The sequence below is a fragment of the Triturus cristatus genome, chromosome 9 (genome assembly GCF_964204655.1).
Source record: "Triturus cristatus chromosome 9, aTriCri1.1, whole genome shotgun sequence".
Lineage (NCBI taxonomy): Eukaryota > Metazoa > Chordata > Amphibia > Caudata > Salamandridae > Triturus > Triturus cristatus.
Window position 1 is genome coordinate 1,263,546,854 of NC_140592.1, and position 26,383 is coordinate 1,263,573,236.

General features: G+C 49.8%; 1 protein-coding gene across 13 annotated transcripts in view; it reads right to left on the reverse strand.

Moving 5' to 3' along the window:
• Positions 1–26,383, reverse strand: part of HECTD1 (HECT domain E3 ubiquitin protein ligase 1) — a 559,621-nt gene that overhangs the window by 186,910 nt on the left and 346,328 nt on the right. For all 13 annotated transcript variants that reach the window (XM_085627391.1, XM_085627395.1, XM_085627387.1 and 10 more), the window contains exon 24: positions 5,649–5,825. In XM_085627391.1, the coding sequence (XP_085483517.1) occupies positions 5,649–5,825 (177 nt within the window). The remainder of the gene's footprint in view (positions 1–5,648; positions 5,826–26,383) is intronic.

Genomic DNA, 26,383 nt, shown 5'->3' on the forward strand with positions numbered 1-26,383 from the left:
CTAAACCTTCCTTCCTCAGATTCCAGATTCCGAAACAGCAAAGAAGACCAAGAAGAAAGAAGACCTGCCGTGCAGCTGCTAACAAGAGAAAGACACCAACTGCTTTAGCCCCAACCCTACCGGCCTGTCGACCCTCGAACCTGCTCCTGCTAAATCCCGGCATCTCCCGTGGCCAGCACCCTCACAAACCCCGGAGGACCTGGCTACCTTGTGACTGAGCATCTGGGACTCCCACGAGCAGTGGCACTGCTCAAAGCAAGTAACTGACCCCTGGCACCAGGCAGGAACCGCGAACCCTGCACACACTGCACCCAACAAGCCTGGCCTGTGCTGGAGTGGACAAAGACCCCGAGGACGTCCTCCCACTGACTGTGACCCCGAATCCGGCACCCAAGGACCCACCTCGAAGCTCCTGACGACGCCTGCAGCGTCAGAACCAGGGACCCCCCCAACCGCGATCAACAGAGGGTAAGATTTCCCAACATCAAAAGGCACCCCTGCACCCAGCGCCCTGCGGCCCCCTGTGCTCAACTCCTGGGAACCTACCTATCCTCCAACTACCCAGCTTAACTCTCGTAGTGGTGGTAGCACCTGAAGAATCTCCGTCCCCGAGCTTGCATCCTTTGTTCGTCCTAGAGCTTTTCCAATGCAATCCATTGAGCAGCCGACGGCTCAACAGCACCCTGCACCCAGCCGCCCCAGTGGCCCTGGCAGTGCAACTTCTACTCCTACCTACTTGCCCATTTGCCCTGAGCAAGTGACCAGGAGCCCAGCTCCCACAGCCGCGTGGCCTACCAGTCAGCAGCCACCAACCAAGGGCTCCCTGGCCTTCCATAGGATAACATTGGGCCTAACTCACTCTGCACCCGGCTGCCCCTGTGCCGCTGAGGGTGTAACAACTGTACTTACCTGACCCTGGGAGACCCCCGAGTCTATGCCCATCACCTTAACTCTGCCAGTCGAGTACTTACCCAAAAGCCAATAACTCACTTTTCTTCCATAGGGTAACATTGATTGGTGTGGAGTTTCAAAACTTTAAAATATTCACCTAAAATCAACCGAGTAACGAAAACGGAAATACTCACCTGCTATTAGGAGAGATCCTAATGGATACAGGCGATTTTTAACGAATATTTAGAAATTTGCAAAATCGACACTTAGAAACTTTTTCAGCAAAAGCTAGGCAATGTTATCCTATGGAAGGAAATTCAAGTTGCAAGTAAAGTATGGAGTAGTTTCTTTTCTGTAACTCCAGTTCTGTAGTAGGGGTATCTCTGTTATAGTCATAATCTAGTGAATAGTCCCGCCCATGTGCGTGGACCCCGGAGCAATAAAAATAATCTCTTAAGTTGTTAAGCCATGCAGACCTGCATCTACACTTAAGAGAGAATTCAAAGACAGATAATGCAGCCTATATCCATAGGCTACACTGTCCAGTACTTTCACTAGAAAATTCCACCAACATCCACCAACAGCACTGCCTGCCCAGCTTTTTCCAGAGAAAAAACCTGCCTCTCCCAGCAAAAGGCTCTGGAATGATAGAGAGGGAGGAATGGACAGACAAGCCCCATAGGCTGCCATTATGTGGCTCAGAACAGGATACTGTGCCTTTAAGAAAACTTTCCAGAACTTTTCCAGTATCCCAGAATGCACAGCAGGTCCCTTTTACTTTCAGTTCTTTTTGAAGGCGTAGCACGCCAGACCTGTAGCATTCCTTACATTAACATTTATCTCTCCACCCGGGAGGAGGGCGGGCGCTTATCTGTCTTTGAATTCTCTCTTAAGTGTAGATGCAGGTCTGCATGGCTTGACAATTTAAGAGATTATTTTTATTGCTCCGGGGTCCACGCACATGGGCGGGACTATTCACTAGATTATGACTATACACAGAGATCCCCTACTACAGAAGTTCTCTTTACTTTTGTAATCCAGTGCTGGGCTCCTAGGCTCAGTACTGGGACATCTATCTAACACAGGTAAGTAATTACGTTTTCACAGTTGGTACGATTTTTAAAGAATATTTGTAGTTTGCAAAAATCGACACCTAGAAGAAATTTCACAGAAAAACAGTCAATGGTTTCCTATGGGAGAAAATTGAGTTAGCGTTAAGTATACTTGTAATTACTTTTCAGGGTCAGTGCTGGGCACCAAGATCCAGCACTGGGAACTCGCCTAATAGCAGGTGAGTATTTTCGATTTCGTTACTCAGTTGATTTTAGGTGAATATTTTAAAGTTTTGAAACTCCCCACTCGAATTTTCAAGTGTAACCAGCCAATGTTACCCTATGGAAGAAAAGTGAGTTATCGGCTTTTGGGTAAGTACTCAACAGGCAGAGTTAAGGTGCTGGGCATAGACTCAGGGGTCTCCCAGGGTCAGGTAAGTACAGTTGTTCCACCCTCAGCGGCACTGGGGCAGCTGGGTGCAGAGTGAGTTAGGCCTAATGTTATCCTATGGAAGGCGGGGGGGGGGGCCTGGTTCTGAGGCTGCAGGCGTCGTCAGGAGCGTCAGGAGCGTCGAGGTGGGTCCTTGGGTGCTGGATTCGGGGTCACAGGTCGCTGGGGGGACGTCCTCGTGGTCTTGGTCCACTCCATCACAGGCTTGGCAGGTGCAGAGTGTACAGGGTTCGCGGCTCCTGGCTGGTGCCAGGGGTCAGTTACTTGCTTTGAGCAGTGCCACTGCTCGTGGGAGCCCCAGATGCTCAGAGTCACAAGGTAGCCAGGTCCTTCGGGGTTTGTGGGGTTGCTGGCCACTGGAGATGCCGGGATTTAGCAGGAGCAGGTTCGAGGGTCGACAGGCCGGTAGGCCCGGGGCCAAAGCAGTTGGTGTCTTCCTCCTGTTAGCAGCTGCACAGCAGGTCTTCTTTCTTCTTGATCTTCTTTGATGTTTCGGAATCTGGAATCTAAGGAAGGAAGGTTCAGGGTGCCCTTAAATACTAAATTTAGGGGCGTTACAGGTAGGTGGAGGGCAGGGACCACTGGGTCCCTGCCCTGGGGTGGGTACATCCCCTATCCTGCCACTCTACTGTGGGAGGGGGGCAGAGGCCTAGTCCTGATTGGGCAGGGCTCCCCATCTTCAAGATGGCGAGAGCCCGGGAATGTGCTTCACCTCGCCTCCCCACCTGAGGGGTGGGGTTGGCAGAGGTTGGCACACTCCCTGTCCTTCCTTGGGGTTTCCGGCAAGTCTTCCCGCCAGAGTGGGGGTTTAGAACCGGTAGGGGCCAGTTGCTGAGTACAGCAAGTGGCCTGGAGAAGTACACAAAGGCGGCAAGCCTTTGAAGCTTCCCCTGCCCATCCTGGGGGAGGAGACCTAGCACCTCGCCCACGATGTGCATTGCTGCAGGCCCAGGAGAGCGGACGGCTCTCTACCCAGGGGTCCAGCAACATGTCTGCTGCGTGGCAGCCTAGGCAGCCCCTCAGACCAGACGTGGATTGTAGGTTAGGTTCAGGGGGCATCTCTAAGATGCCCTCTGTCGTGCATTGTACATTAAATCCATCACTGGCATCAGTGCGGGTTTAATGTGCTGAGAAGTTTGATACCAAACTTCTCACGCTTCAGTGGAGCCATCATGGCGCTGTGGAGTTTGTGTTTGACGATCTCTCAGCACCATATACTCTTAAATGGCAGCACTTGACATACAGCAATTCAGCAAAAAGTGGGGGCATACCATGCAAGAAAGATGGCACTTTCTCACACAAACCATTGGCCTTGAGTTCAGTTCTTGAGTGTGTGAGACCATTTGCTGACTGAGTATGTACAACAAATGCTTTACACGGTCCTCTGATACGGCCTTACTGCTCGACCAAGCTATCACTTTAGAGAGTAAGGTTACATCTAACTTTAGCCTCTGCCAAACCTCTGGGGACTGTGGACTCTGTACACACTGTACCTACTTGGGAACAGTATATACAGAGCCACTTTCCTACAAACGTGTATTTAAAGGGGAGGCTTCCTTATCATTTGGACTAAGTTTGTGGATTGTCCAGGGGGGCTGAATGGGTTCATTAGTGGTAGAGAAGGGTGTCTGCAGAGGGTTCCGGTGAAGCCGGATTCGCGATGGGGCTCGAGTAGCTAGGATTTTGATGACCTCCATTGCAATTAGAGACCAAGGAACAGCAGATTATGGTGGGCACATGAGAAGTCTCACCGGTGATCGCTTGAGTGCTGTGTGTGACGGAGGGGGAGGTCAAGTCAGGGCAGGGGGTGACTCCAAGCAGGAATGTGAATGGGGGGGGGGGGGGGGGGGGGGGAGTCGGTTCTGTGGCGAGTGTCAGAGGTCGGGGGATGCAGGTGTGAGGGACAGATCGCTTTGGATACTGAGAGGATTGAAAAATAAAGTGTTGATCGAAAAGGGAGAAGTGAGGGTATGTCACTTGTTTATGATGGATTCCTATCTTGAAAATGGAAATATCAATGTCACCTCTAAAAGATAGAGAGGGGACCGTCGTTAGTTTTGCTCCATAGGGTATCTTGGTAGACTTGGTCACTTGAAGTTGGAGAAGGAAGATGTTTTTCTATTTAGCTGGGCGTTTAGAATAGAAGACAAAATTAGTTTTCTTGGTGCCATTTGTCAAATTATGGTAGGGATCTGCAATTAGAGTCTCCGGGTGTTGTTTCAGTAATTTGTGTTTGAGATTATTTTTCTCATTCTTTAAGATATTCGAAGGGTAGTCAATAGTCCATGAGTTAGGGCCATATCTAACCCAAGTAGTGTTGAGAGGTTTGCGGGGGTGCATCTTAAGCGACATTTGAGTCTGATCTGCACGTTTGTCATTACTGAAGATGTAGCCATTCTTCCCAGCACTGGTGGCAATGTTAGGTGTCCACATTAATTAAAAGTGGGAATGCTTTTTAGGAGGGTGAGGGGTTAATGCACTTTTAGCAAGGAATCAAGGGGCGACAGATATTTAAAGAAACCATGGAGTTTCACCCAGAATCACAGACCGCTGTAAGTTTGAAAAGCATGTGAACCCAAAGCGCCTTTAGGCATCAATCTAATGCCGATAGGCCCAATTCTTGGGGCAGTGCGTATGTGCTGCGTGGATGGACAAAGGAATGGGTAATACTGCACATCAGCAAGCAAATCAAGTGCCTGTTTTCATGTTCCCCATGCTCTCATCCAAAGCAGGAGGCTGCCGGCAGTCAAAAGTGATACAACTTCCAGACAGTCATCCTATAGGAGGTACACCAGCGAAACGAGAACTCATCTCAACCGGTTCCAAGCTGTAGAACGGCGCTCCGTACACACCACTTAACACACGGAGTATGTAAACTGGACCAACACTGCCCTCCCAGGAAGTGCTCATGTTACTAGATGCTATTCTCTATAAACGTTAGGCACATTCATATAGCATTAACCCTTGTTCACTGTGTCTCTGTTATTACATATTGTAAAGTAGAGGAGCAACACTGAGTCTCACTTGTACTACAGAACAAGCCACACACTCGCTCGACATATTGCAGATTGGTCCTCTCCCTGTTCTCGCACTGTTGTAGTAAAGGAGTCGCTCACTTGCTCACTGTAGTGCAGCCCGCATCCTCTAAAATGACAGTGCCCACACAGTGACACTACATGCGAAGCACAGCGTTCCATCCTATTAGTGCATGCCCTCCCCAGTGGTAGTACAGACACAGCAAAGTGTGCACTTACCGTTGTGCAGCTCTCCAGTCACTGTGCCCTCCCCCTGCGAACTCCCATCTTGCTCTCTCCACTTCCAGTCGATGCCGCGTATTACACGTGCGCCAGGCACCATGTACTTGAGCACCTGGGAGCGCACAAGCCGCCTCTGGCGCCGCAGGTTGGCTTCCGCTTCCTTGGCTGCTTTACCTAGAAGAGACACAGGGGTGACGGTAAGTAACACAAGCAACGTCCATTGGAGTGCAGTGAAGACTATGAGAAGAGAGACTCCACTTAACCCACCGATGTCAGGCTGCCAGTGGCGCGCAACCGCACAGGGCCTAAGCTTTAGAAGGTCCAGTGGAGCCTGGGTTCACCAACCAGGCGGACTTGAATAATGGACAGCTTCCATGAACTACACAAAGAACAGGGCCATCACTCCGTACAGGACCATGGAGCTATGCCTCTGCTGACAAACTGAAATAGATCTCTATCGCACAGCAGAGAGCCATCTTATGCTTTACACATCAGATAGCTATCTTATGCTTTACACAGCAAAGAGCCATCTTATGCTTTACACAGCAAAGAGCCATCTTATGCTTTACACAGCAGAGAGCCATCTTATGCTTAACACAGCAGAGAGCTATCTTATGCTTTACACAGCAGAGAGCTATCTTATGCTTTACACAGCAGAGAGACATCTTATGCTTTACACAGCAGACCCATTAATGCTTTACACAGCAGAGAGCCATCGTATGCTTTACACAGCAGAGAGCCATCTTATACTTTACACAGCAGAGAGCCATCTTATGCTTTACAAATCAGATAGCTATCTTATGCTTTACACAGCAGAGAGCCGTCTTATGCTTAACACAGCAGAGAGCCGTCTTATGCTTTACACAGCAGAGAGCCATCTTATGCTTTACACAGCAGAGAGCCATCTTATGCTTTACACAGCAGAGAGCCATCTTATGCTTTACACAGCAGAGAGCCATCTTATGCTTTACACAGCAGAGAGCCATCTTATGCTTTACACAGCAGACCCATTAATGCTTTACACAGCAGAGAGCCATCTTATGCTTTACACAGCAGAGAGCCATCTTATGCTTTACACAGCAGAGAGCCATCTTATGCTTTACACATCAGATAGCTATCTTATGCTTTACACAGCAGAGAGACATCTTATGCTTTACACAGCAGAGAGACATCTTATGCTTTACACAGCAGAGAGCCATCTTATGCTTTACACAGCAGAGAGCCATCTTATGCTTTACACAGCAGAGCCATCTTATGCTTTACACAGCAGAGAGACATCTTATGCTTTACACAGCAGAGCCATCTTATGCTTTACACAGCAGAGAGCCATCTTATGCTTAACACAGCAGAGCCATCTTATGCTTTACACAGCAGAGAGCCATCTTATGCTTTACACAGCAGAGAGCCATCTTATGCTTTACACAGCAGAGAGCCATCTTATGCTTTACACAGCAGAGAGACATCTTATGCTTTACACAGCAGAGCCATTAATGCTTTACACAGCAGAGAGCCATCTTATGCTTTACACAGCAGAGAGCCATCTTATGCTTTACACAGCAGAGAGCTATCTTATGCTTTACACAGCAGAGAGCCATCTTATGCTTTACACAGCAGAGAGCCATCTTATGCTTTACACAGCAGAGAGCCATCTTATGCTTTACACAGCAGAGAGACATCTTATGCTTTATACAGCAGAGAGCCATCTTATGCTTTGCACAGCAGAGAGACATCTTATGCTTTACACAGCAGAGCCATTAATGCTTTACACAGCAGAGAGCCATCTTATGCTTAACACAGCAGAGAGCCGTCTTATGCTTTACACAGCAGAGAGCCATCTTATGCTTTACACAGCAGAGAGCCATCTTATGCTTTACACAGCAGAGAGCCATCTTATGCTTTACACAGCAGAGAGCCATCTTATGCTTTACACAGCAGAGAGCCATCTTATGCTTTACACAGCAGACCCATTAATGCTTTACACAGCAGAGAGCCATCTTATGCTTTACACAGCAGAGAGCCATCTTATGCTTTACACAGCAGAGAGCCATCTTATGCTTTACACATCAGATAGCTATCTTATGCTTTACACAGCAGAGAGCCATCTTATGCTTAACACAGCAGAGAGCTATCTTATGCTTTACACAGCAGAGAGCTATCTTATGCTTTACACAGCAGAGAGACATCTTATGCTTTACACAGCAGAGAGACATCTTATGCTTTACACAGCAGAGAGCCATCTTATGCTTTACACAGCAGAGAGCCATCTTATGCTTTACACAGCAGAGACATCTTATGCTTTACACAGCAGAGAGACATCTTATGCTTTACACAGCAGAGCCATCTTATGCTTTACACAGCAGAGAGCCATCTTATGCTTAACACAGCAGAGCCATCTTATGCTTTACACAGCAGAGAGCCATCTTATGCTTTACACAGCAGAGCCATCTTATGCTTAACAAAGCAGAGAGCCATCTTATGCTTAACACAGCAGAGAGCCATCTTATGCTTAACACAGCAGAGAGCCATCTTATGCTTTACACAGCAGAGAGCCATCTTATGCTTTATACAGCAGAGAGCCATCTTATGCTTTACACAGCAGAGAGCCATCTTATGCTTTACACAGCAGAGCCATCTTATGCTTAACAAAGCAGAGAGCCATCTTATGCTTTACACAGCAGAGAGCCATCTTATGCTTTACACAGCAAAGAGCCATCTTATGCTTTACACAGCAAAGAGCCATCTTATGCTTTACACAGCAAAGAGCCATCTTATGCTTTACACAGCAAAGAGCCATCCTATGCTTTACACAGCAAAGAGCCATCCTATGCTTTACACAGCAGATAGCTATCTTATGCTTTACAAACAGGCAGCTATCTTATGCTTTACACAGCAGAGTTATCCCAAATTTTACAAGTGGTCCTACGTTGTACACAGCAGAGCTACCTCACGATGTACACAGCAGAAAACCTTCCTACACTTTCTGCAGTAGAGGCACAACCCACGCTTTACACATCAGAGAGCTATCTTATGCTTTACACAGCAGCGCTATCCCAGGCTTTACACAACAGAGCTATCCCAGGCTTTACACAACAGAGCTATCCCAGGCTTTACACAACAGAGCTATGCCAGGCTTTACACAGCAGCGCTATGCCAGGCTTTACACAGCAGCGCTATGCCAGGCTTTACACAGCAGCCCTATGCCAGGCTTTACACAGCAGCCCTATGCCAGGCTTTACACAGCAGAGCTATCCCTGGCTTTACACAGCTCAGCTATCCCAGGCTTTACCCAGATCTAGCCCATGCTTTACACAACTGAGCTATCCCAGGCTTCACCCAGCAGAGCTATCCCAGGCTTCACCCAGCAGAGCTATCCCAGGCTTCACCCAGCAGAGCGATCCCAGGCTTCATCCAGCAGAGCTATCCCAGGCTTCACCCAGCAGAGATAGCGTAGGCTTCACCCAGCAGAGATAGCGTAGGCTTCACCCAGCAGAGCTATCCCAGGCTTCACCCAGCAGAGCTATCCCAGGCTTCACCCAGCAGAGCGATCCCAGGCTTCACCCAGCAGAGCGATCCCAGGCTTCACCCAGCAGAGCGATCCCAGGCTTCACCCAGCAGAGCTATCCCAGGCTTCACCCAGCAGAGCTATCCCAGGCTTCACCCAGCAGAGCTATCCCAGGCTTCACCCAGCAGAGATAGCGTAGGCTTCACCCAGCAGAGATAGCGTAGGCTTCACCCAGCAGAGCTATCCCAGGCTTCACCCAGCAGAGCTATCCCAGGCTTCACCCAGCAGAGCTATCCCAGGCTTCACCCAGCAGAGCTATCCCAGGCTTCACCCAGCAGAGCTATCCCAGGCTTCACCCAGCAGAGCTATCCCAGGCTTCACCCAGCAGAGCTATTTTACGAATCACTCAGTAGAGCTATCTTACGAATCACCCAGCAGACCTACCCCAGGCTTCACCCAGCACAGCTACCTCAGCCTTTACCCAGCAAAGCTATCCCAGCCTTTACCCAGCAAAGCTATCCCAGCCTTTACCCAGCAAAGCTATCTCAGGCTTCACCCAGCAAAGCTACCCCAGCAGAGCTATCCCAGGCTTCACCCAGCAGAGCTATCCCAGGCTTCACCCAGCAGAGCTATCCCAGGCTTCACCCAGGAGAGCTACCCCAGGCTTCACCCAGGAGAGCCACCCCAGGCTTCACCCAGGAGAGCCACCCCAGGCTTCACCCAGGAGAGCCACCCCAGGCTTCACCCAGGAGAGCTACCCCAGGCTTCACCCAGGAGAGCTACCCCAGGCTTCACCCAGAAGAGCTACCCCAGGCTTCACCCAGGAGAGCTACCCCAGGCTTCACCCAGGAGAGCTACCCCAGGCTTCACCCAGGAGAGCTACCCCAGGCTTCACCCAGGAGAGCTACCCCAGGCTTCACCCAGGAGAGCTACCCCAGGATGTACACAGGTCAGCTACCTCAGGCTCTACACAGCTCAGCCGTCCCAGGCTCTACACAGCTCAGCCGTCCCAGGCTTTACACAGCTCAGCCGTCCCAGGCTTTACACAGCTCAGCCGTCCCAGGCTTTACACAGCTCAGCCGTCCCAGGCTTTACACAGCTCAGCCGTCCCAGGCTTTACACAGCTCAGCCGTCCCAGGCTTTACACAGCTCAGCCGTCCCAGGCTTTACACAGCTCAGCCGTCCCAGGCTTTACACAGCTCAGCCGTCCCAGGCTTTACACAGCTCAGCCGTCCCAGGCTTTACACAGCTCAGCCGTCCCAGGCTTTACACAGCTCAGCCGTCCCAGGCTTTACACAGCTCAGCCGTCCCAGGCTTTACACAGCTCAGCCGTCCCAGGCTTTACACAGCTCAGCCGTCCCAGGCTTTACACAGCTCAGCCGTCCCAGGCTTTACACAGCTCAGCCGTCCCAGGCTTTACACAGCTCAGCCGACCCAGGCTTTACACAGCTCAGCCGACCCAGGCTTTACACAGCTCAGCTATCCTAGGCTTCGCCCAGCAGAGCTACCCCAGGCTTCACCGAGCAGCGCTACCCCAGGCTTTACACAGCAAAGCTACCCCATGCTTCACCCAGCACAGCTACTCCAGGCTTTACCCAGCAGAGCTAGCCCAGGCTTTACCCAGCAGAGCTAGCCCAGGCTCTACCCAGCAGAGCTACCACAGGCTTTACCCAGCAGAGCTACCGCAGGCTTTACCCAACACAGCTACCCCAGTCTTTACCCAGCAGCTATCCCAGTCTTTACCCAGCTACCCCAGGTTTCACCTAGCAGAGCTACCCCAGGTATCACCTAGCAGAGCTACCCCAGGTTTCACCTAGCAGAGCTACCCCAGGTTTCACCTAGCAGAGCTACCCCAGGTTTCACCCAGCAGAGCTACCCTAGGTTTCACCCAGCAGAGCTACCCCAGGTTTCACCCAGCAGAGCTACCCTACGATTCACCGAGCAGAGCTCTCTTACGATTCACGCAGCAGAGCTACCCCAGGCTTCACGCAGCAGAGCTACCCCAGGCTTCACCCAGCAGCTACCCCAGGCTTCACCCAGCAGAGCTATCCCAGGCTTCACCCAGCAGAGCTACCCCAGGCTTCACCCAGCAGAGCTACCCCAGGCTTTACCCAGTAGATCTACCCCAGGCTTACCCAGCAGAGCTTCCCCGGGATTTATACAGCTCAGTTATACCAGGCTTTATCCAACACAGCTACCCCAGGATTTACCCAGCGGATCTACCCCAGACTTTACCCAGTAGCTATCCCAGTCTTTACCCAGCAGTCACCCCAGGCTTTACCCAGCAGAGCTACCCCAGGTTTCACCCAGCAGAGCTACCCCAGGTTTCACCCAGCAGAGCTACCCCAGGTTTCACCCAGCAGAGCTACCCCAGGTTTCACCCAGCAGAGCTACCCCAGGTTTCACCCAGCAGAGCTACCCCAGGTTTCACCCAGCAGAGCTACCCCAGGTTTCACCCAGCACAGCTATCTTACAATTCACGCAGCATAGCTACCCCTGGCTTCACCCAGCAGAGCTAGCCCGGGCTTTTACCCAGCAGAGCTTCCCTGGGCTTTTACCCAGCAGAGCTTCCCTGGGCTTTTACCCAGCAGAGCTTCCCTGGGCTTTTACTCAGCAGAGCTTCCCTGGGCTTTACCCAGCAGAGCTTCCCCGGGCTTTACCCAGCAGAGCATCCCCGGGCTTTACCCAGCAGAGCATCCCCGGGCTTTACCCAGCAGAGCTTCCCCGGGCTTTACCCAGCAGAGCTTCCCCGGGCTTTACCCAGCAGAGCTTCCCCGGGCTTTATCCAGCAGAGCTTCCCCGGGCTTTACCCAGCAGAGCTTCCCCGGGCTTTACCCAGCAGAGCTTCCCCGGGCTTTAGACAGCTCAGCTATCCCAGGCTTTTCACAGCTACGCTCTCTTAGGCTTTACGCAGCAGAGCCATCCCAGGCTTTACCAAGCAAAGCTATCCCAGGCTTTACCCAGCAAAGCTATCCCAGGCTTTACCCAGCAAAGCTATCCCAGGCTTTACCCAGCAAAGCTATCCCAGGCTTTACCCAGCAAAGCTATCCCAGGCTTTACCCAGCAAAGCTATCCCAGGCTTTACCCAGCAAAGCTATCCCAGGCTTTACCCAGCAAAGGTATCCCAGGCTTTACCCAGCAAAGCTATCCCCGGCTTTAACCAGCAGAGCTATCCCAGGCTTTACAAAGCTGAGCTATCCCAGGCTTTACAAAGCTGAGCTATCCCAGGCTTTACACAGGAGAGCTACCCCAGGCTTCACCCAGGAGAGCTACCCCAGGATGTACACAGGTCAGCTACCTCAGGCTCTACACAGCTCAGCCGTCCCAGGCTCTACACAGCTCAGCCGTCCCAGGCTCTACACAGCTCAGCCGTCCCAGGCTTTACACAGCTCAGCCGTCCCAGGCTTTACACAGCTCAGCCGTCCCAGGCTTTACACAGCTCAGCCGTCCCAGGCTTTACACAGCTCAGCCGTCCCAGGCTTTACACAGCTCAGCCGTCCCAGGCTTTACACAGCTCAGCCGTCCCAGGCTTTACACAGCTCAGCCGTCCCAGGCTTTACACAGCTCAGCCGTCCCAGGCTTTACACAGCTCAGCCGTCCCAGGCTTTACACAGCTCAGCCGTCCCAGGCTTTACACAGCTCAGCCGTCCCAGGCTTTACACAGCTCAGCCGTCCCAGGCTTTACACAGCTCAGCCGTCCCAGGCTTTACACAGCTCAGCCGTCCCAGGCTTTACACAGCTCAGCCGTCCCAGGCTTTACACAGCTCAGCCGTCCCAGGCTTTACACAGCTCAGCCGACCCAGGCTTTACACAGCTCAGCCGACCCAGGCTTTACACAGCTCAGCTATCCTAGGCTTCGCCCAGCAGAGCTACCCCAGGCTTCACCGAGCAGCGCTACCCCAGGCTTTACACAGCAAAGCTACCCCATGCTTCACCCAGCACAGCTACTCCAGGCTTTACCCAGCAGAGCTAGCCCAGGCTTTACCCAGCAGAGCTAGCCCAGGCTCTACCCAGCAGAGCTACCACAGGCTTTACCCAGCAGAGCTACCGCAGGCTTTACCCAACACAGCTACCCCAGTCTTTACCCAGCAGCTATCCCAGTCTTTACCCAGCTACCCCAGGTTTCACCTAGCAGAGCTACCCCAGGTATCACCTAGCAGAGCTACCCCAGGTTTCACCTAGCAGAGCTACCCCAGGTTTCACCTAGCAGAGCTACCCCAGGTTTCACCCAGCAGAGCTACCCTAGGTTTCACCCAGCAGAGCTACCCCAGGTTTCACCCAGCAGAGCTACCCTACGATTCACCGAGCAGAGCTCTCTTACGATTCACGCAGCAGAGCTACCCCAGGCTTCACGCAGCAGAGCTACCCCAGGCTTCACCCAGCAGCTACCCCAGGCTTCACCCAGCAGAGCTATCCCAGGCTTCACCCAGCAGAGCTACCCCAGGCTTCACCCAGCAGAGCTACCCCAGGCTTTACCCAGTAGATCTACCCCAGGCTTACCCAGCAGAGCTTCCCCGGGATTTATACAGCTCAGTTATACCAGGCTTTATCCAACACAGCTACCCCAGGATTTACCCAGCGGATCTACCCCAGACTTTACCCAGTAGCTATCCCAGTCTTTACCCAGCAGTCACCCCAGGCTTTACCCAGCAGAGCTACCCCAGGTTTCACCCAGCAGAGCTACCCCAGGTTTCACCCAGCAGAGCTACCCCAGGTTTCACCCAGCAGAGCTACCCCAGGTTTCACCCAGCAGAGCTACCCCAGGTTTCACCCAGCAGAGCTACCCCAGGTTTCACCCAGCAGAGCTACCCCAGGTTTCACCCAGCACAGCTATCTTACAATTCACGCAGCATAGCTACCCCTGGCTTCACCCAGCAGAGCTAGCCCGGGCTTTTACCCAGCAGAGCTTCCCTGGGCTTTTACCCAGCAGAGCTTCCCTGGGCTTTTACCCAGCAGAGCTTCCCTGGGCTTTTACTCAGCAGAGCTTCCCTGGGCTTTACCCAGCAGAGCTTCCCCGGGCTTTACCCAGCAGAGCATCCCCGGGCTTTACCCAGCAGAGCATCCCCGGGCTTTACCCAGCAGAGCTTCCCCGGGCTTTACCCAGCAGAGCTTCCCCGGGCTTTACCCAGCAGAGCTTCCCCGGGCTTTATCCAGCAGAGCTTCCCCGGGCTTTACCCAGCAGAGCTTCCCCGGGCTTTACCCAGCAGAGCTTCCCCGGGCTTTAGACAGCTCAGCTATCCCAGGCTTTTCACAGCTACGCTCTCTTAGGCTTTACGCAGCAGAGCCATCCCAGGCTTTACCAAGCAAAGCTATCCCAGGCTTTACCCAGCAAAGCTATCCCAGGCTTTACCCAGCAAAGCTATCCCAGGCTTTACCCAGCAAAGCTATCCCAGGCTTTACCCAGCAAAGCTATCCCAGGCTTTACCCAGCAAAGCTATCCCAGGCTTTACCCAGCAAAGCTATCCCAGGCTTTACCCAGCAAAGGTATCCCAGGCTTTACCCAGCAAAGCTATCCCCGGCTTTAACCAGCAGAGCTATCCCAGGCTTTACAAAGCTGAGCTATCCCAGGCTTTACAAAGCTGAGCTATCCCAGGCTTTACACAGCTGAGCTATCCCAGGCTTTACACAGCTGAGCTATCCCAGGCTTTACACAGCTGAGCTATTCCGGGTTTTAACTAGTAGAGTTATCCCAGGCTTTACACAGTTAAGCTATCCAAGGCTTTACACAGCTGAGCTATCCCAGGCTTTACACATTTAAGCCATACAAGGCTTCACACAGCTAAGCTATCCCAGGCTTTACACAGATGAGATATCCGATTCAGTATACATCAGAGCTATCCTATTTTGTACACAGCAGAGCTAACTCATGCTGTACACAGCAGTAAGACATTCTGCACCTTACAAAGCATTGAGCCAATCTACTCATTAGACAACAGAGAACCATCTCATGCTTTACACAGGAGAGAGCTTACACTTCACACAGACGAGCTATCATTTTTTTTCAAAAAGCAGAGTACTGCAGGGACAGAAGTTCTAGCACAGTTTGAAAAACATCACCATAAGATTGATTATTTTCTGGACTAATAGTTTGTCCCAGTGGGCTAGTGTAGGAAGCTGGCTCTTTATATACTATACCAAAGTGAGGTATAGTGTGCACAGAGTCCAGTGGAACCCCAAAGGTAGGCAGAGGTAAAGTTAAATAACACCGCACTCCCTATTTGTGGTAGTGTGGTCGAGCAGTAAGCCTTTATCAGAGGGCAGTGTTAAGCATTTGTTAACCAGCAAATGAATTCACACACTCAAAGACAACTTCAAACCAATTGTTTTTGTATAAAAAATATTCTTTTAGTTATTTTATTTCCCAGATTCAAGCACGCCTGGCACAGGTAAGTGATAAGCACTTTGCAGTAAATATACAGATTGTAACAGGAGTGCAATAGTAAATGCACTTTGTTTTGACTTACAGAATTGTTTGAGAAACGCAATGCTTTGTAAATACAGTACATATTCTTTGAATGGGCTTTTTAGTAAAATTACAGGTAAGTTACTTTTGAGATTACTTTTCTTACACAGAGTGGTATACCTGGATACTACACTGGGACATTTCCTGTATACGCAAGTAAAATCCTTTTTGTTAGTTAGTACAATTGTAAAAAATGTCTTTAGGTTTTCAAACTCCACACTTAAAAACTTTTCCAAGAGAAACCGTCAATGTTATCATATGGAGAAAAGGAACATGCTACATACCCAGTATGCATCTGTTCTTGGCATGTAGAGCTGTAGAATCTCATGCTATGCATAAGATTGCCATCTAGTGTTGGGTCCGGATGTTTGCAGTTTGTTTTTCTTGGAAGACGTTTTCCTAGTCACGAGGAAGGGGACTCCTCCCTTAGGTGATAGTGCGCATGGGCATCGACTCCATCTTCAGATTGTTTTCCGCAGAGGGTAAGAGAATGGAGTAATAGTAAAGAATAGAGATGTCCATGCGTAAGTATGTATAGTAAACAGAGAACTAGTGCAATTACAGGTACCCGTGGAGGTGGGTGAGTGCATGAGATTCTACAGCTCTACATGCCAAGAACAGATGATTACTGGGTAAGTATCATTTTCCGTTCGAGGCATGTGAGCTGTAGATCACATGCTATGCATAGACTATACAGCAGTCTCCCTGAAGCGGTGGCTATCCTTTAAGTAGTGAAGTTGTCTGGAATAACGTTTTAAGTACAGCTTGGCCCACATTAGCTTGTTGTCTTGCTAACACATCAATACAGTAGTGTTTGGTGAATGTGTGTGGTGTAGACCATGTTGCAGCTTTGCAGATATCAGCAATAGGGATATATCCTAAAAAAGCCATAATAGCCCCAAGCTTGCGAGTGGAATGTGCTCTAGGGGGTACTGTTAAAGTCCTTTTAGCTTTTGCATAACAAATTTGTATACATTTAACAATCCACCCAGCAATACCTGATTTGGAGATGGGATTGCTCTTGTGAGGTGGTGCAAAAGCGACAAAGAGCTGTTTGGTTTTACAAAATGATTGTTCTTTCAGTGGAATACAAAAGAGCTCTTCTGACATCTAAGGTATGTAGAGCCCGTTCTGCAACAGAGTCAGGTTGAGGGACGAACACAGGTAATTCAACCGACTGATTGATGTGAAATGCAGATACATCCTTGGGTAGAAAATCTGGGTTGGTATGAAGAACTACTTTATCTTTGTGTAACTGGAAAAAGGGTTCTTCTATAGTTAATGCCTGTAGTTCACCCACTCTCCTCGATGAAGTGATTGCAATGAGGAAAGCTGTTTTCCAAGTGAGGAACTGTAGTTCACATTTGTGCATGGCTTCAAATGGTGGACCCATTAACCTTGCGAGGACAATGTTAAGATTCCACACTGGGGCAGGTGGAAGTCTTGGTGGTATAACTCTTCTTAGCCCTTCCATAAATGCTTTGATGACAGGCACTTTAAATAAGGATAAGCGTTGCCTATTTGGAAGGTCAGCTGCTATGGCAGTGAGATGCAGTCTGATGGTTGTATAGGCCAAGGCCGACTGCTGTAAATGTAATAGTTCGCAAAGTATGCTTTGTATGGAAGCCTCAAGAGGGTTGATGTTATTGTTATTGCAATAGATAACAAAACGCTTCTATTTGGCTGCATACCAGGTACTTGTGGTATGCTTTCTGACCTCTCTAATAATGTTCATACAGTCTGGTGGCAGGTTCAGATAACCAAACTCTATGGCTTCAGGAGCCAGATCGCGAGGTTCAGTTGTTTGAGATCTGGGTGTTTGATTTCTCCATGGCTCTGTGTGAGGAGATTGGGAGTTAAATGTAATTTTTGGTGTGGTACGAGAGAGAGTTCCAACAGGGTTGTGAACCAGGGTTGACGTGCCCATGTAGGAGCCACTAGTATTAGAGTGAGGCATGTTTTCCTGAGTTTGCGAACCACTGATGGAATGAGAGGAAGAGGTGGAAAAGCGTAGGCAAATATCCCTGACCAGTTCATCCATAGAGCATTGCCTTTGGACAATGAGTGTGGATACCTGGAGATGAAGCTTTGGCATTTTGCGTTTTCGGGTGTTTTGCGAACAGGTCTATGTGAGGGACTCTCCAGGCTTGGAAGTATGGGTGGAGAACTTCCAGTGTATTTGATACCTCTGCCTGCTGAGGAGATCGGCGATTTGATTGTTGACTCCTAGGAGGTGTTCCGCTAGGAGATGCATGTTGTGGTGAATTGCTCCACCTCTAAAAGACTTGGGCTAAGTGGGACAGTTGGGGAGAGTGTGTCCCCCCGTTTCTGTATGTAATACATAGCTGTCATGTTGTCGGTTCGGACTAGTACAGCTTTGCCAGAGAGATGATCTTGAAAGGCTTTGAGAGCTAGAAAGATTGCCATGAGCTCTAAATGATTGATGTGAAGCAACTTTTGCTGTTGACTTCACAGCCCTTGTACTGTGTGTTGTTGAAGACGAGCTCCCCGGCCAGTTAGGGACACGCCCGCTGTTAATATTGTCTGTGGAACAGGGTCTATGAACGGCCACCCTTTCAACAGATTTTGGGTGTTCCACCACTGCAGAGAACAATGAGGACGGCCACTTACCAACACTAAATCAGTTAATAGACCTTGTGACTGGTTCCACTGACTTGCTAAGCATTCCTGAAGTGGATGCATGCGTAACCTGGCGTGGGGCAAGATCATGATGCGAACATTCCCTGCAGTTGCATAAACACTCGAGCTGGAACTGATTGAGGGGCTTGGAATTTGAGAATGAGCGCCTGAATGTTTCTAATTCTGGCTGCATTGGGAAAAGCTAGAGCCCTTTGAGTATCCAGAGTGGCTCCTAGGTGATCCTGATTTTTTTTTGACTGAAGATGTGATTTTAACACATTGATTGAAAACCCTAGCTGGTGAAGCAGCTGAATGGTTACGCAAGTGTGCTTGCGACATTGTTGGTAGGTACGGGCTTTGATGAGCGAGTCGTCCAGCTAGGGGAAGACATGTATGCTTTGTCTTCTGAGATGCGTCGCTTCTACAGCCAGACATTTCGTGAAGACTCTGGGGGCAGTGGTGACTCCGAATGGGAGCACCTTGAATTGGTAGTGTTGACCTGCTACCACAAACCTGAGAAATTTGCATCGAGCCAGATGGATTGGAATATGAAAGTAGGAGTCTTTTAAATCTAGAGTAGAAAGAAAGTCGCCCTTTTGCAAAAGAGGTAGTACCTGTTGGAGTGTTACCATGTGGAAATGGCCCGACTGTATGTAAAGATTTAGTTCTCTGAGGTCTAATGTGGGTCTGAGAGCCGTCCTTTTTGTGAATTAGAAAGTAAAAGGAGTACATGCCCGGCCCTTGGTGTTGTGGTGGTACGGGCTCTATGGCTTGTTTTAGTAACAGGGATTGTACTTCTTGTTTGAGAAGGTCTAGGTGATCCAGTGAAAGTCTATGCGGCTTTGGGTGAATGTTTGGAGGAGTGTTGATGAACTCCAGGCAGTAACCAGAATAGATCATTTGGAGAACCCAATAGTCTGTTGTTATTGACTGCCACTTTGGTAGAAATTGAGACAGTCCCCCCCCCCCCACATGTGTTAAATGGTCGGGGTAATTATGGACAAGTCACTGTTTTGTATAGGAAGGCGAGGTATGTGTACTGGAACCTCTAACTCTGCCCTTGCCATTGTTTCCTCTGTAATTGCCTCGGAAGTAACCTGAGGGTTGGTTATTGTCCTTATAGGTGGATTCCGTGTCTGATGAAGTAGTTTTGGATCCTGCTCGATAAAATAAGCGACGAAAGGAACCACACCCTTGCGGAGACTGAAGTGCTCCCATGGATTTAGCCACTTCAGTATCCTTTTTCATTTTGTCCAAAGCACTGTCTACCGCTGGCCCAAAGAGGTGTTCCTTGTCAAAGGGTGTGTTTAGTATGGAAGTTTGAACTTCCGGTTTAAACCCAGAAATGCGCAGCCAGGCGTGTCTTCTTAAAAGAACACTAGTGTTCACCGCTCTGGCAGATGTATCAGCGGCATCTAGGGAGCATCTAATTTGGTTGTTAGAAATTAACTGCCCCTCCCGAACCAGGTCTTGAGCTTTGGATTTGTGTTCTTGAGGGAGAACCTGGATGAGTTGTTCCATTTCATCCCAGTGTGCGTGGTCATAACGCGCTAACGCCGCCTGCGTATTGGAAATCCGCCATAAGTTAGCTGCCTGTGAGGCTATCCTCTTCCCTGAAGCATCAAGGAGTGTAGACTCTTTATCTGGGGGTGGTGCATCTCCAGTAGTCTGAGAGTTTGCCCTTTTACGTGCATGAGAAACTACTAGTGAATATTATGGCATTTGATCTTTTATGTAGACTGGATCTGAGGGGCAGGCTTGTATTTTTTATCTACTCTTGGGGTAAGGATACGTGCCCTGACAGGATCCTTAAAAATGTTGTCTACATGTCTGGTCATACCTTTCAACATGGGCAACATGTGTGTAGACTTTTGTGCATCTTGTAGGGTCTCAAAAAGGAAGTCCTCTTCAAGGGATTCCCTGTGTAGTGTGACTCCATGGGAGGTAGCAGTCCTACCTAACAACTCGACAAATCCCACACTGTCATCTGGTAGGATACATGTCCGGGTCATTGTCAGTGGAAGAGTCAGTATTCTAGTCATGCCACACATCTCTAGGCTGATTATCATCATTATCATCTCCATCCCCATCATCCTGAATTTCAGGTGTGTGTGGTGGTGAGTGCTCAGGTGAAGTTGGCACCGGTATAGTCTGGGGTACAGAAGGTGAGGAAAGAAAGAGGAGGAGGGGAAGGATTTGTTCCGACAGTTCTCTTCTTCAAAGGTATGTGGTATTCCTCTTCAGTAGTAGCACTTCTTTTTAAAGTCACTTTAGTGGTGATATGTCCAGTCTGAGTGTATAACCAGGATTTTTTGTTTCGGATCCAGTTTGTCGAGCGGATCACAGAAACCCTGCTTTTTTGGGGACTTCGGCATCTCCGTGTATTTTGGTGCCAAAGATTTTTTGGCTGGAGTTTTCGGATCCGAAGTATGTTTCGGTGCCGATGAAGGATGTTCGTGCCAAGCCCGAAGGTGGGGCTTCTGAAGCGTGTTCTCGATGCCCACCGTAGCCCGAGGGCGCAGCTTTGTGCAGAGCCGCCTTCTTCGATGGAAGTGGAAGGTGGGGCGAGGTAGGAGCTGTACTCACAGTACGTTGTCCCTGTAGGATGTCTTCATCCTCATTTGAGCTATCTTCGGAAATGAAGATCTCTTCCTGCTCCTCATCGGCTCCGGTGAGCTTGCCGCTTTCCTCCTCCTCTGATTGAGGTTCGAAGAGGTCTGGAATGGAACTTTGTTGTCTTTGCATGTCGCCTCGTTGGGTCAGACGATCGCAAAGGGTCTTTTTGGAGCCGAAAGCTCGGCACGCGTTGAAGTTGCACACGTCGTGTGAGTCAGTGCGCAGGTATTTTGCGTGGCACCGGGGACAGAACTTGAAAGGAGTCCGTTCCATTGACTGCGAGTCGAACCAGGGGCTAGGCCTGATGGCCTACCACAAGCTCGCCGATCGAAATTTTCGATAGGAATTACAATCCGCTAACAAAAGGGAAAGCGAACGGAAACAATACCGCCGAGTGTGAATGTAATACGTGCAGAGAAGGACCAAAGGATCGATGTCGAACCGGAGCGAAGCACATCCGAACCCGATGGCGAAAAAAAACAATCTGAAGATGGGAGTCGATGACCATGCACACTATCACCTAAGGAAGGAGTCCCCTACCTCGTGACTAGGAAAACGTCTTCCAAGAAAAACAAACTGCAAACATCCGGACCCAACACTAGATGGCGATCTTATGCATAGCATGTGATCTACAGCTCACATGCCTCGAACATAGTGTTATCGCTTTTAGGGTAGGTATTCGGTAGTGGGAGTTGAGGTTCTGGGAGTAGCCTCAGGGGTCCCCCAGGGTCAGGGATACACTCTCGTCACTCTCAGCGGTGCAAGGGCAGCCGAGTGCTGAGCCCCAATTTTATCCATTGGGAGATGGGGGCCTCCGGTTGGTGGCTGCTAACGAGCAGGCTGCTGCGGACTTGGTGTTGTAGGGCTCTCGACGCATGCGGAGAGCCTGAGACAATTAGATTAGAGTTGGACACACAGCAATTACGCGCTAAGAAGTGGCAAATGAATAAACAGCCCGAAGTATTGTCCAATTTTATCAGAATGCAACAGAAATGAGACTGGACTGAGAATCCAGTTTGACAAAGCATTTTGTATTGCCAGTAGCGGCAGCTTCCTTAATACTGGCGGCATCCAGACAATAGTCTCAAGACCTTCCTCGTCACCCCGTCCTGATGAGGCCCAAATAGAAGGGTTGAAACGCGCAGACTACCAGAAAAGGAGGAATCCATTGAATATTAAAGTGATATATATATACATGTTGATTTGCACATAAAAAAAGATTGTGTTGAGGTGGAGCTAATACCTCACTTGTGCATTAGGGTTACCTCACAGTGGACCGCAACATACTTTTATGAACGGACACTTGTTGTACATAAAAATTTGGGGTCTAGGAAATTATTTTTTTTGATTCTTTGTAATTTTGTATGCATTGTATATGTTTGGTGTATATATAATTGTTTGATGAAAAAAATGAAAAAGAGAAAAGCTCATTGGTCTCAACCAGTTATTAAATAAGAAATAAAATATGGTTTTGACTTGGAATAAATTATGAATGTGATTTAATTTAAAAAATACAATTAAATCCGATGGGATTAAGATCCTATGCATAAGAGTAATTAAATGTACTCTAGTGTAATTATTTTGGATATCTATTCCTCCATTCCATATTGTCTTTTGAACCTGTTTATAGCCCAAAAGTGGAGGATGATTTGGGCAAACCCTTATATAATGATGACACTTGGTTGAAGGGGGCAAAGCTCCTGGACTTTAGCTCAGGGCAAATCAGGAAACAAAGTAGCACCAAAGGTGCATCCTCAGCGGCACTAGGATGGCCGGGTGCAGGGTGCTGTTTCGACGTCAGGCGCACTGTTGTTTGCAAAGGTACTGCAGGCTTGGGGACGAAGGTCTTCTGGGTTGCCAGCACGACTTCGAGAGGTAAGCGTGGATCTTGGAGGTTGATTAGGCACTGTAGGTTGGATCACCCATGGCCGTGGGGCGTCGGGTCCCAGGGTGTCTTTTAGGGTCGGATCTTCTTACCATCTCCTGGTCGCGGTTGGGGGACCTCCCGGATTTAGGTTGCAGGCATCGGCTGGAGATTTGAGGCAGGTCAGCGGTCGCTGGTTCTCAGGTCAGGATCGCCGGGGAGACCTCGTGGTGTTTGCCCACTCAAGCACGGGCTATGGAAAGCAGGTGCAGAGTGGTGCGTATTCACGGTGTCCGGCCGGAGCCAGAGGCTGGAGATGAACAAATCTGGTGTTCACCGGAGACACAGTCTTCGTGGTTGAAGGCAGGGAGGTCCTCAGGGGATTTCGAGGTTGCTGGCTGTAGCACACAACGAGATTTCGCAGGAGCAAATTCGAGGTGGAGACAGGCTGGTAGGGCTGGGGCCAAGTCAGTGGGCATCTTCCTCTTGTTAGCTCTGGCACGGCTGTTCAGTTCTTTTTTTCTAGTACTTTCTTCTAGTCTGAGGAAGCAAGGTTCAGGGTGCCCCTAGATACTAGATTTAGGGGCGTTACAGGTAGGTAAATTGGGTTGGTGGCAATGGGTACCTTTCCTGGGGTGGGTACACCCCCTCTTATGCCACCATGCAGTGGGAGGGGGGCACAAGCCTGTCCCTGGTTGTCAGAGCCCCTCCCATCTGCAACATGGCGGGGACTGAGACTTATGCTTCACCTTGCCTCCCCCACCTGAGAGTTGGAGTTGGCAGAGGTGGGTACACCTCTCTTCCTCACTTGTTTTTCCCACCAGTTCTCCTGCCCAAAGTGGGGGTCAGAACCAGTGGTGACCAGTTGCTGAAAGCAGCAAGTGGCCTGGGGAAGCTCACAAAGGCGGCAAAGCCTTTGAAGCTTCTCCTTCGTGAACCCTGCCCATCCTCGGGAAACAGGCTTGGCACCTCGTCCCAGGAAGTGCATTGTTTCAGGCCCCAGAGAGTACTAGGCTCTCAACCCAGGGGTCCAGAAACATGTCTGGGGGTGGCAGCTGAAATCAGCTAGTCATCCTGGACACTACTGTTAGGTTAGTTTACAGGGGGCATCTCTAAGATGTGCTCTGTGTGTATTTTTCATTAAATCCCACGCTGGCATCAGTGTGGGTTTAATGTGCTGAGAAGTTTGATACCAAACTTTTCAGTTTTCAGTGTAGCCATTATGGTGCTGTGGAATTCGTAATGACAAACTCCCAGCACCATATACTCTTTATGGCAGCACTGCACTTACAATGTATAAGAATGGCCTTAGACACTGTGGGGGTACAGGGCTCATGCACCTGTACCCTCACCACTGGCATAGTGCACCCAGCTAGAGGAGTGACTGATCTTTGCCAGGGCAGTGGCTTGTAGGCATGGCACACAGATGTGTGCCAATAGGAATCTTCACTTTGTTCTGCACCATAACACGCAGCCTGCAAAGGCAGTGTGTGAGTGTAAGGGTACAGTACCTCTAAGGGTGGTACAATAAGTGCTGCAGCCCTTAGAGGCCTTCTCTGGTCACAGTGCCCTGGGTACCTGTGGTACCATTTACCAGGGGCTGACCTGTGGCCAGAGATGCCAATTGGGTTTGGGTGCAGTTTTGGAGAAAGAACACAGGCCCTGGGATCCTGATTGGGAGGGACCCAGGGCACATCAAGTCAAAAGTGCATCAGTAGTCTGGCAAAAGTGTTGGGGGGGTTACTGGCAACAGAAACCCAGCTTCTCACAACCAAGGCCCAGGGGCTTCGGGTGCAGTGTTCCCTGTAGACGTTGGATTCTTCTTAAGGGAGCCTGTCGCAGTCAGGGGGAGCCTCTGGATTCAGGCTGCAGACATCGCCGTGGAGTCTAGGAGGGGTCAGCCAATGCTGGACTTTGAGTCAGGATCGCCGGGGAGCCTATTCTGGATTGGTGGTCCGCCTGGACATGGGCTGGAGGCATCGGGTGCAGAGTGGCCAGTTCTGGCGGATCTGGAGGGCCCCGAAATCCTTTGTGTAGGTTTTTTGGGAAGAGAGTTACTGTCCTCTGAGTCTCTGGTCTTTGTCAAAGGGCAGACAGTCTTCATTGGGGTCTGGAAGTCGCTGGCTGCAGGACGGGCGTAGTCCTCTTCGCCAGGTCTTTGAAGCTGGAGACAGGCCGGTAAGGCTGGGGCCAAGTCAGTAGTCACCTTCAGGCTTCGCAGCTGGGCACTTTCTTTGTCCTCCTTTTTAGGTCGGTCGGGAACTCAGTTTCCAAGTCTGAGGGAGGTACCTAAATACTAAATCTAGGGACGTTTTAGGGGAGTAGCAGGTAGGTCCAATGGGGACCTTACCTGGGTGACTCCACCCTAAATTATGCCACCCTCCTGTGGGGGGGGGGGTGCATAGACCTAGCCCTGACTTGGGGGGGGGGGGCGCGGTCCCCTTCTTTAAGATGACGGGGATTGAAAGATGTGCTTCATCTCACCTCCCCCACCTTAGGGGTGGAGTTGTAGATTTTCCCGCCGGCTTTACCACCCAAAGTGGGGGAGTAAACCAGGGGCTGCCATCTGCTGCAAGCAGCAGAGACTGGGGGATTGCATTACAAAAGTGGCAGGCAGAGGGTTACCTCAGGAGGGGTCTCACCTCTGCGTGTGTCCAGGTGTCAGGGAAGGTAACTGTGGTGATGGATGAGTTGAGGATGTTGGAGTGCGCTGCTGATTTCCTTCTGTCCCAGGTTGAAGGTGTGCTGGGTCCCTTATGGTGGCACAATACATGCTGCAGACCTTCGGCTCTCTCTTTGGTACCCATGCCCTAGGTACCCGGGGTACCAATTAATAGGGACTTACAGAGGTGCTGAAGGTCATGCTAGTTGGGGAACAATTGAACAGTTACCTTGTTTTAGGGAAAGAGCACTGGCACTGAGGACCGGATTAGCAGGAACTCGGTGCACTTCAATCAAAATTGCATCAAAGACCAGGTAAAAAGTGGGGGCGACCATGTCAAAAAGGGGCCTTTTCCTACAAGTCCGATTCTGCGCCGAGACTTAGAAATCTGTCTGCGATAAATCTAAAACGATCCAGGGCTCCAATGGGACAAACCTGCTTTACTTCCCTGGCCTTTGATTCCACGACAGCAGAGACAATTTCAGCTGCAACCTGCTCTGGGAGGATTTTTCTTCTCGAAAAGTGACAAAGTCCTTTATTGTATTGGGAATTCCAACTTAAAAAAAAAAAGAAAAAATGATTGACTTCCAGAATTTCACTGGTACCTATCCACTTGTTGGATCCGACCAGGTCTCCATTGCGATTGACCTTAAATTGCACCTAGGACCAGTCTATCACTTCCATAAGCTATCATTGGCGCTTTGTGCTTTTTGGTTTTAATTTTCACTTTAATCTTAAATATTCATAACTCTGCACCCCCTAATTAGATATTTGTGGTTTTGGTCCCATTTTACTTCTAACATTTTCTCTTTATTTTGTTGTGTTTAGTGTTACTTTTTCGACTGTGTATGCACTGCTTAAATACTTTACAGGTTGCCTTTGATTTAAGCTTGTTTCAGATCACATTACTAGGGAAAGAGTACAGGTTTATTTTATTTAATGTGTGTGTATGGGGCAGGGGGTTAGCGGAGCCTGCCTGTCGATA